This window comes from Solanum tuberosum, unplaced genomic scaffold (assembly GCF_000226075.1).
Source record: "Solanum tuberosum cultivar DM 1-3 516 R44 unplaced genomic scaffold, SolTub_3.0 scf00123, whole genome shotgun sequence".
In the NCBI taxonomy this organism is placed as follows: domain Eukaryota; kingdom Viridiplantae; phylum Streptophyta; class Magnoliopsida; order Solanales; family Solanaceae; genus Solanum; species Solanum tuberosum.
The window spans coordinates 1,110,195-1,121,865 of NW_006239048.1; the positions used below are offsets into that span (position 1 = coordinate 1,110,195).

The 11,671-nt window shown below is 35.8% G+C and overlaps 1 protein-coding gene across 1 annotated transcript; it reads right to left on the reverse strand.

Annotated features, from left to right (window-relative positions):
- Window positions 1-5,699: 5,699 nt before the first annotated feature.
- Window positions 5,700-7,898, reverse strand: LOC107061206 (bZIP transcription factor 17-like). Its single transcript, XM_015310045.1, has 3 exons — window positions 6,893-7,898; window positions 6,370-6,789; window positions 5,700-5,833 (listed from the first exon to the last, which is right to left on the reverse strand). Exons 1-3 carry the CDS (start codon window positions 7,896-7,898, stop codon window positions 5,700-5,702), a joined length of 1,560 nt encoding a protein of 519 aa, XP_015165531.1.
- Between the last annotated feature and the right edge of the window lie 3,773 nt (window positions 7,899-11,671).

The window sequence follows — 11,671 nt, forward strand, 5'->3', positions numbered from 1 at the left end:
CCAGGTAAGGCTAATGTTGTTGTTGATGCCTTGAGCAGGTTGTCTATGGGTAGTACCTCCCATTTTGAGGAAGATAAGAAAGAGTTAGCAAGAGATGTGCATAGACTTGCACGGTTAGGAGTTCAATTAATGGATTCCACAAAAGGAGAAGTAGTGGTGATGAGTGGGGCTGAATCACCATTAGTTTCAGAAGTAAATGAGAAGCAAGACCAAGATCCTATTTTGCTTGAATTGAAGGCAAATGTTCATAAACAAAAAGTAATGGCTTTTGAATAAGGGGGATATGGTGTATTGAGGTATCAAGGTAGATTGTGTGTACTAAGGGTGGATGAACTCCAAGAGAGGATCATGAAGGAAGGTCATAGCTCCAAATATTCTATCCATCCGGGTTCCACAAAAATATATCGTGACTTGAGAAAAGTTTATTGGTGGTGTAGTATGAAGAAGGGCATTGCAGAGTTTGTTGCTAAGTGGCCGAATTGCCAACAGGTTAAAGTAGAGCACCAAAGGGCCGGTGGTATGGCTCAGAATATAGAACTTCCAGAATGGAAGTGAGAGATGATCAATATGGACTTCATCATAGGTTTACCAAGGTCTCACAGGTAGCACAATTCTATTTAGGTGATTGTTGATATAATGACAAAATCAGCCCACTTTTTGCCGGTAAAGACTACCCATTCAGCAGAGGACTATGACAAGTTGTATATTCAAGAAGTAGTTAGACTTCATGGAGTTTCGATCTCCATTATTTCAGACAGAGGTGCGCAATTTACTGCACAGTTTTGGAAGTCATTCCAGAAAGGCTTGGGGTTAAAGGTGAACTTAAGTACTACCTTTCATCCTCAGACAGATGGTCAAGCAGAGTGCACTATTCATACCTTAGAAGATATGTTGAGGGATAGTGTGATTGATTTCAAGGGTAATTTGGATGATCACCTACCTCTTATTGAATTTGCTTACAACAATAGTTACCACTCTAGCATCCAAATGGCTCCACATGAAGCTCTTTATAGGAGAAGATGCAGTTCTCCTATTGGATGGTTTGAAGTTGGTGAAGCTGGGTTGATAGGACCAGACTTAGTTCATCAAGCTATGGAGAAGGTGAAGTTATTCAAGAGAGGTTGAAAATAGCGCAGATTCGTTAGAAATCCTACACTGATGTTAGGAGAAGGGAGTTAGAGTTTTAAGTAGATGATTGGATCTACTTGAAAATTTCACCCATGAAGGGTGTTATGAGATTTGGTAAGAAGGGAAAACTTAGTCCCCGATATATTGGCTCTTACAGAATATCCAAGAGAATTGAAAATGTAGCTTATTAGTTAGAGCTACCACAAGAGTTAGCAGCAGTTCATCCAGTGTTCCATATCTCAATGCTGAAAAAGTGTATGGGCGATCTTTTATTGATCATACCAACTGAAGATATTGGTATCAAGGATAGCTTATCTTATGAGGAGATTCCTGTTCAGATTCTAGATCGCCAAGTTTGCAAGTTGAGAACAAAAGAGGTAGCATCAGTCAAAGTTCTTTGGAGAAATCAATTTGTTGAGGAATCTACTTGGGAAACTGAGAAGGATATGAAGAAGAGATATCCACATCTCTTTGAGCCCGGAGAAATTCCAGATCAAGGTACTAATTCTCTTCATAGTACTCTTTAATTGATATCCTTAATGTGAGATTTGATTGTTGGGTGTTTGAATTGAATATTTGATGTTACGCCCTTAGCTTACTAAGAGTAATCTCATTCGAGGACGAATGTTTCCAAGGGGGATATATTGTAACATCTCGCTAAGTGAAAGATCTAGAATTAGAAAGGGTCGTTTTTGGAAAGAATAAAAAATCTGGAAAATTGATTAAGTTGGATTAAGTTGTGTTAAGTATGAATTTTTGGTCAACTTCAAACAACCATAACTCCTAGCTCAGGATGAGTTAGGTGTGCTACAAGATACCGTAGGAAAGACCTTTGAATTATCTTTCCAACGCCACTAAGTTTGCTCAATTTTGAGTTCTGAGGGAGATATGCCCATTTGAAGTTGGGCTATCTAAATAAGGAAAGTCAAAACTAGATTTTAGAAGGGTATTATGGTCTTTTCACTACCCAATCAACTTAATTCATTTTTGGTAATTACTTAGGGGTCTAAACAGAATTAGATCAGTTTACGCTTTACCAAATTATGCTAGGGTTTTTGGAGAAAAGAACTCAAGAAGAGAAAAGAGGAGAAAAGTCAAGTGTTCTTGGATTTTTCTTGCGGAATCGAAGTCGTTTCGCCAAGGGTTGATCCCTAAAGAGGTATGTGAGTTCACCTAGCGTTAGGTTCATCCACCCACGTGTCAAACATGTTTATTTCAGTATGATTTTCGTCCTAAAAGATTGAGACTTTGATTGTTCTTGAGTTGTATTCTTGAATTGTTTTCGTTCTTGAATTTGGGAGGAGATTGAGGAGTTCTTGAGAGTTTAAGGTCGATTGTTAGAGTTGTTTAGAGTTTGATTCTTGTGTACATGTGCTGGGTATCTGAATCTAAAGATGAATTGAGGAAAAGAATCGAATTTAGGTGAATTGGGGTTAGAAAACGAAGAAGGAACAAGTCTGGAAAATCTGGGTATTAGGTCTGCGTCGCGGACCTGTTCCTCAAGATTAACAAAATTTTCTCTGCGTCGAGGAGTGGTCACAGACCATTTTTCCTCAAAATTTATTTCGTGACCAAATAATTAAATGCATCTCCTCGTCGCGGACTTGCTTCCAGACAGTGATTTCTTTATCGTGTCTTATGTTTAACTATCTAAAAACACTCCTAAACATCATGAGTTCTTTGCTATCACAAATCACAATCCTCGAATCCATAAATTCAATTTCAAGGAAAATTAAGAGCGAAGTCAAAAGAAGTTCATAGAGTCTTTCACAAGTCTTTTACAAATGTTTTTACTTTGTTTTAAGACCTTAGTTTTGAATTGAGTAAAGAGTAGAGATTGAAGTTCATTTCTTCAGAAGAGTATATCGGGATTATGTATTCCCAAAGAGTAAAATGTTTTCACATTTAAACAATAAAGGAAATTGAGATTTCCAAAAGAGCCTTTGAGCTAGTTTTCAGTAAAGAGTAAATGCTTTCACAATTAAGCAAGAGAGGAAACACTGATTTCCAAGAGAGCCTTCGGGCTAGTTTTTGAGTAATTATCTCAAACCACTGAGTTATGTTTTTAAACGTAAGAGCTAGTATCTTATTTTGGGAGTAGTATTGAGCACCGATATGGGAGAGAGTTCAGACAACTCCCATCCCCTATAAACCATGTAGCCACCATGGGTAGAAAAAGGGTCATACTTTTTAGATGATTCCTTAGTGCTTTTTAGCATAGACTAGTGGATCCACTTAGTAGTCAGGTTCTATACCCTCGGGAAGGTATAGGACGGCCCTGCCGGCGTGAGGCAAAACACTATATCATCACAATAGCTCTTAAGTGATGGTTGTCGGTTAGAGAAACTCCCGCAAAAGTATTTTGTATTATTATATACATTGAGTAAATTGTATTTTTCTATACATCCAGAGTTTATTTGTATATTTGCATACATACATAGTTATTATTGTATTTTTAAATACACAAAGTTTTTATCCATGTTTTAAAAGCTTTTCTTTATATTACATTTACATTATTGCTTTATATTAAAATGAGTTAAATTGAGTTGAGTTGAGCCCAAGTATGATCTTTCAGTTCCTTTCAAGCTTATGTATTGTTTTAAATTTCCCCTCACATGCTCGTACATTCAATGTACAGATGCTATTTGGCCTGCATCTTTTTATGATGTAGATACAGGTAATCATGATCAGCATCCAGCGCATCGTTGTTCCAGTTGAGCTCCATTGTTGTTTGTGAGCCTCCTTGCTTCGATAGGATCCCCTTTTTCATTACTTTATCATTTATGTTCATTAGGATGTCGTGGGTCTTGTCCCGACGTCCATCTTAGTTGTTAGAGGCTTCATAAACAGTTAGTTGATGTTAGGTCTTGAGTCTTTCCATTTCAGTTATGTTTGAGACTTGAGTTGCCACTTTGGCCAGTGAATGTTTATTTATAATACATTCTCAGTTATTATTGAGCTTTCAACTTACTTTTTAAAGTACAATTATGTTGAATAAGTCTTTCGCTAAGTGTTAAGCCAGACAAAGGGTTTGCTTGGGGTCAGCAATGGTTCTCGAGTTCCAGTTTCGCCCAAGGTGTAGGCTCGGGGCGTGACACCTTTGGGGTATTATGTGCCTTGTTACGTCTAGGGGGTACTCTTGGGTCGTGACAAACATCATAGAATTCCAAAGTAGTTCAACCATCATTGCAATACTTGGTCGAGCTTTAGTCGATGTAACTGGACAACAACTAGTTGCATGAGTTTTAGTTGATGCATTTAACTCTTAAGAATTTAAGCTTAATTGAATATTTATTAGTGTGAACTATATTCAGATCCGAAATTATTGAGAGAACATGCTTTTTTTTTCTTCTTTTTTGTCTCTTGAAATTCTATAGCTCAACACAATATTCACTATATTTGGAAAGCAATTCATTAAAACAAAGTAAGAGCATTCCCTAAATCAAGGGAGTAACAAGTACAACATAAGCAAGCTTCAAAATCTGCAAGATGTCATAGAACTCCATTTTTGTCGTGCTCTTCATCATTTCATCTCCTTGCTTTAGAAGTTTTTGAAGACATAAGCAATCATTGCAACCTTGATTTTTAAGAAAAATACCTTAGACCTTGGCTGGAATACTTTTAGTATTATTTTTCCATTTAGAAGCCCCACAAATTTTGTACTCAGTTTAGTGTGCTCTCCTGATTTTTTTTGTTTCTTGAAATTCCATAGCTCAATAGAATATTTAGTATATTTGAAAATCAATTCATTATTACAATGTAAGAGTTCCAGAGATCACTGTAATCTCGATACGACCCAGAAATTTAGAACAATTTGCAGCTCCACACAAACAACGAACAATTGTATTCCGGTATCACTCAAAATTATAGTTACATGCTAACTCCATTCCGACAGATATATCTTTCTTTAGAAAATCATCTTTCTTTATACATTAATGACACCTAATTTTTATGATGTGATTTTTCAAATGACTAACCTAATTAAGGAATTGAATATGCTCCATACATTGCCTCCATCCAATAGAAGAGAGAAGTAGAGTTTAAGGACTTCAAACATATAAGCTACGTGAGAAGTTTCTATTATATTGTTGTTGAGTTGCTCACTATGGTCATGATCAAGCTGACAACAAACACACAACTAAAGAAAACAAATCACAACTTAAGAAAATACCTCAATTTTTATTTCATGAGTTTTGTTATTATGTCGACAACATCGAGTGTGCCTCTATATGGATGTGTTCTCTTCTTTTATCCTTTCTGTTCTCGTTCTGCTAGGTGTGTGGTTGTATAATCATTCTACTCTTATTTTCTTAATTCACCGACGTTCCAAGCTTTGGTTTACCCAGGTAAGATGTCATATTATTTCGAAGAAAGTCAAATGTTTTCTGGTTATTTGCTAATGTAAGGAATTGGCAACTACAATTATCATTCTGAGTAAATATCGAATGCACAAACATAATACATATAACTTAAAAAATTGTTTGCTTTATTCTTTCGATAATTAAAGAGAGATAATGTATTATTATTGCAAAAACATATGACACATAAAGAAGACGACAAATATGCTTCTGCTACATGAACACTCCATCTTCAGGGGCATTCACTAAAGGAGCAGATCCTTTAAATGGAAGCATGCAAGAATAGGTGACATATTTGACACTATCAATAAGCACAACAACGAGTATCCGAGAGAGGGACTTCGAACCTATATGCCATCACCATCAACCAGAATAGATACTTCCATGGAAGAAAGTGACTTGTTCCTGCTGAAGTTCTCTTGCTTTCCATTTGTTCCAGTTTATTCTTCAGAAATGCTATGAGAGGGTCTAGAAAGGGAAACTGGAGGGCCATTGAGGATCCTTCTATTTCTGTGGAGGTGTGCCATTCTGCCTTTCTTCCATAGATATATCTCTACTAGAAGCTGACGCATCAAACTAGAACACTTATGTACACATGCCCGAACTCAACAAATATCCTGCCCAAATGAACACAAAAATGAATTAAAATACTGGAAAGCAGAAGGCTATTCCAAAACATGAATTTGCTTAGAGCATATACTATGACTCAAAGAAATTAAAAGTGCCTAAATTCTCAAAGCAAACACTAGATGAATTCATTTAAACTAAAAAAAAAGGAAAAAGAAAAGCAAAACATGAATTTAAATGATATGAAGTCCTTAAACTGCTCAGTCATATCACAAAGATAGGAATTAATAGTCAGTCTAGATTGAACAACACTTACCGGCAAGACCTTCAAGGTACCACTCCTGCATTGTTGATTTTACATTTTCTTTCTCCTTAGATCCAAGAATGATTTGTCCCATTACAGGACTTCGATAAAGGCGAGGATGGATTCCTGGGATGACAGGGGCTAAATCACCAGGAACTGTGAGGCCGGTCTCTCTATTTTTCTTATCAGCACTTCCATGAAATGCCATGGCTTTCTCACTTGCCGATACATATTGAATTATCAAGTTCCCATCAATCTCAACAAGTTTATCATTCCTTGGGAAATATAGAGAGGCTGCCAAAGGATCACTACCATTCCCCACATGAACAAACTTATTTGCAGCCTTATTGGTATTTTTCTGATTGCTTTCACCATGACCTCCCCGACCACAATGGGAGCTATGGTCTTTTCCACTGTATTTCGCAGAATAACCTATCTCATTCACAGGACCCATAAATTGTCAAAACTCTTCCATGATGTTTTACATAAAATCCACTCACAAAAGACTCTCCACTCATAGATGGTTCCGTAATACCTACATATCTCAGTTTTAATAAAGGAACCAACCCACCAAAGAGCATCATGAAGAACAACACACCAAGGAAGCTAACACTAGCAACCTTCTTTGTTTTTACCTCACTCTTCTTTTTCTCCACATTCTTGCTAATTTTTGGCGCGGGTGCTAGTGACTGTGATTTCAACTTTGGAATGGGAACTAATGGCACTTGAGATCCTTGTCGGCTCATCATATAAGATGGTGTATATGACATCCATGGAGGAGGATATGGATAAATCTCGGGGGGTGGCGACACTTGAGCAGGTACACCAGTACCTCCAAGTTGTGCCATTACAGTTACATTTTCTGCCATTGCATATGATAAATTTGCATTCAAATGTTGAATTGCTGAATGAAATATTCTAAATTTATTCTCTAACTCCTTAACATAATGCTTCTTTCTCTGCCTTGACAAGTGAGCACTTTCCCTGTTCCTAATTTTTCTAGCCATCCCCTTTTCGTCCTCATCATTGTTAACATTGTCACTCAAGGAAAATATAGTGGATTTTTGGTGTTTGCTTACATCATTTGAGTCTTCATTACTCTTTTTCCTTTTCAACAAATAACTACAGTTACTTATATTACAATTGACACTCTGTAATTTCAGTTTATGTTCTACAACACCACCTTTTATTGAATTTTTTCCTAAATTTAGGGAAAAATGTACCGGATTTTTTGAAACTGGAGCTTCCCCAAGACAATATCCTAAGGTCGAATTGGATGTTCTAGAAGCATCATCAGAACTCACCATCAGTTGACTCTCAGGTTGACCAAAGCTATGAGGGTTCATCTGACTAGAGTCCAAACCCGACTCCGACCTGAGACAGTATGGCATACAACTAGGGTTTTGAAATGCATCATCATTGGTAGGGTTTGGAAAAATATCATTGAATAATTCATCAAGAATGATGTCATCGGTCTTGAAATTGACATTCTGAAATTCCACAGGGAAATCTTCGACATTTTCTTGGTATGTTGTGGTCATGTGTAGGGCGTAAAAAGTACGATCAAGAGGTTGAACTGCAAGACCATCGAACACCCCGATGAAGTTCGCTTCTTCCGATTGTGGTGGATCGGCCGTATCTAGAGTTTTTCAGTAATTGATAAGAGATTTAGGGAGAGACAAGGTAGGAATAGAGAGGAAACTTAGAGTTACTTTTCTTATATAGTTTTATTTTTCGAGGATGTTAAGATTGATCCATTATATATCATATCTAAGAAATAAAAATTTAGATTCTTGAAGTTTCAATGATAATTGTGTAAGATTGTTTTAGTTGGTAATGTTTATCATATCATCATATATAATAATAATAATAATAATAATGATAATAATAATAATAATAATGATAATAATAATAATAATAATAATAATATATAATTAAAAGTGAGAAACTTCAAAATGTAAAGTTGGATTACTATTTTATCCTTTCACTAAATTGAATTTACCTTTCAAATAGTAATAATATTTCATATTCCATTAATTTGAAATATAAGGCATGAATCAATACTTGACCAGATACATTCTCACTTACTATAAGTCCTCAACCATTCAATAATGAGTTGGCATTGCTTTTAATATTCCGTAACTATTGCAATCTATAGAATGCATATTTAATACTCCCTCCGTCCCTAATTACTTGTCCACTTTTCCATTTTTAGTTGTCCCTAATTACTTGTCCATTTTGACAAATCAAGAAAGGACAAAAAAATTTCTATTATACCCTCAATTAATTACTTTGAAAAAAGTAGAATTTCTTGAAAATCTTAAGTTTTTAATTCATCCACTTCATAATTAATAGCGGCAAAATGGTAAACTCACTATATCAATTATTGTTTTCTTAATAGGTGTGCCAATTCAAAAGTGGACAAGTAATTATCGACAGAGGGAGTAGTATTTTCGAGTTTAACCTTCAATCAAAAAATATATTAACCCTTTTAAGATCAAGTACATTAAATACCACTAATTTATTTCAGCAAATCTCTTCACTTTTCTACAAGGAGTTTGTAGAATTTGAAGGTTGTGTTAGCATTGAACAGTTCAATGTTGACTAATTGATCTAATTAACACATGAGAGTGAAGATAAAGAATCCACAGGAGAGTTACTATATAAATGGTGTCCTTTTACTTTGGTAAGCATGTGGTGAAGTGTTAAAAAAAGAAATGCTTCATGGTCTTTGGTGGTGAAAGTGATGGTGTTATATATGTATATTTGGAGGAGTCATCAATTATTATATTCGTCACTTTACTTCTTCCTTTTTTTGTTGTTTCTTGTGATAATTTGAACTCTAAAACTTCCTGCATGTTAACAAGTATTCTCTAGGCATCAACTTGCTAATTCACAAGTATTACGTATTTCTTTCTCGATATCAGCTAAGCCTTTTTCAAAATTTATGGCTATTGAAATTTCTTTTAGTTCATTAAAGGGTTGATCTTATTAGAGCAAGAAGCACTTGTTAATTAGATAAAAAGAGAATTAAATTTATCTTTTCATTTTCATTTTGCTGGAAATATATGTTATTACTCAATAGTTCAGTTTTATAAGATTGATAGATTCTTTTGGACTTTCATATTCTTTATTAAGTAAAGTCTAAGCTATTGGTATTTCAACATTTCATATCATTATTAATGATTAAAACATGACTAAGCCTAAGAAAAATTGTTTAATGATCAATAGTCTTGTTGAGCTTTGTTTAATGACAAGAAACATGAAAAAAGTCAATTACATCCTTGAGAGAAAAGATAGGATCATATAAGCAACCATAAAAATACTACGAAGGAAAACATTCTTACTTTGTGTGAATTCTCCTATAATAATAGTTATCACTCCAGCATTGATATGACACCATTTGAGGCACTCTATGGGAGGGGGTGTAGATCACCTATATAATGGTTTGAGGTTGGAGATGTGAAACCTTTGGGAGTAGATTTAGTGAAGGATGCTCAAGATAAGGTGAAGAGTATTCAAGCTAAGCTTTTAGCAGCCCAGAGTAGGCAAAAGAAGTATGCGGATCATAAGGTAAGAGACATGGAGTTTCAAACTGGTGAGAATGTTCTTTTTAAGGTATCACCCATGAAGGGGGTGATGAGATTTGGTGAGAAGGGTAAGCTAAGTCCTAGATACATTGGCCCATTTGAAATTCTTGAATGTGTGGGACCGGTAGCGTATAGATTGGCTTTACCTCCTAATCTATCGGGTGGTCCCTTTGAGGTTCTTGAATGTGTAGGATCGGTAGTGTATAGGTTGGCGTTAGCTCCTAATCTATCGAGTGTGGACCCGATATTTCATGTGTCCATGTTGATGAGATATCATGGTGACGGGGATTATATCATAAAGTGGGAATCAATTGTGTTAGACAAGGACCACCAATACGAGGAGGAACCGATTGCAATTCTTGATCGTGATGTACGCAAGTTGAGGACCAAGGAGATTAAGTCCATGAAAGTTCAATGCAAGCATCGTCCAATTGAGGAAGCTACTTGGGAAACCGAGAGGGACATGCGAGAGAAGTGTAACATCTTGCAACTTGAAATAGCTAGAAAGAAGCCAAGAACTTGAAATAATCTTTTTTGGAAAGTATAAGGAAATCTGGAAATTTTTAAGTAATGTAAAGTTGAGATTTTGGTCAACTTAAATCAACCATAACTCCTAGATCATTATGACTTAGGTGTATTTCCAGATATGGTTGGAAAGCTCTTGGATTTATCTTTCCAAATCCGCCGAGTTTGCATGATTCTGAGTTCGTATGAGTGAGTTACGTCCTTTGTAAGTTGGGCTGTTTGAATGAAGAAATGCCCAATGCGCAATTTAAAAGGGTAGTTCGGTCTTTTCCTTACCCAATTAATTAAATCCGTTTTTAGTAAATTAAGTGGGGTCAAAACTGAGTTAGTTCAGTTTACGCTTTTGAGAAATAGAGTTAGTGCTTTTGGAGAAAGAACGCAGGAGAAAGGAGAAGAGGAAAATCAAGATTCGCCAAGAACGATCGATTTTGGTTGTGGATTCGCCAAGGAATTGATCCTACAAGGTATGTGAGTCTCTCATAGCGTTGGGTTCATTCACTCACGCGCCAAACATGTTTAGTTTCAGCGCAATTCGTCCTAAAAGAGTTTGAAAGGTGATGTTCTTGACATGAATTCTTGAATTTGAATGTTGTTCTTGAATTGGGTTGAATTGTGGAGTTTCCGAGATCTTTACATTGTGTTTTAGAGTTACTTTGAGTTAGGTTCTTGAGTACATACGCTGGGTATCAGGATCTAAAACGAATTTAGGTTGTTTGAGGCTGAAAAACGAAGAAGGAAAAAGTCGAGTAAGGTTCATGAAACAAGTCCGTGTCGCGGACTTGTTCCCCCTGTGAACAAAAACATGCTCTGCGTCGCGAAGAGAACGCGGACTCCTCTGTCTCAAAATTTAATTTCGCGAATAATTATTTAAAATATCTCCGCGTCGTGGACTTGTTCCAAGACAGTGATTTTGTAACTTTTCTCAAGTTTAGCTATTCGAAATCATTCCTAAACATCAAGAGACATTTCCTATCACAAATCATAATCCTTGAGTCCATAATTCAATTCAAGGAAAGTTAAGAGTCAATTCAAGTGAAGTAAGAGTCAAGTCAAGTGAAGTCATCAAAGTTTTCAAGAGTCTTTTGCAAATGTTTCAACTTTGTTTTAAAACTTAAGTTTCAAGTTAAGCAAAGAGTATAGAGTTGAGTTCATTTCTCAAAAAGCTATTAGGGAACTAAGTATTCCCAAAGAGTTTATAA

Excerpts from the sequence above, each read along its gene's own strand:
- LOC107061206 (XM_015310045.1), bottom strand. The coding sequence starts at position 7,898 with ATGACCACAACATACCAAGAAAATGTCGAAGATTTCCCTGTGGAATTT. Across the intron at positions 6,790-6,892 it reads ATTAAAACTGAGATATGTAG|GTTATTCTGCGAAATACAGT; the intron begins GTATTACGGAAC and ends TGAATGAGATAG. Across the intron at positions 5,834-6,369 it reads GTACCTTGAAGGTCTTGCCG|GTTCGAAGTCCCTCTCTCGG; the intron begins GTAAGTGTTGTT and ends GATGGCATATAG.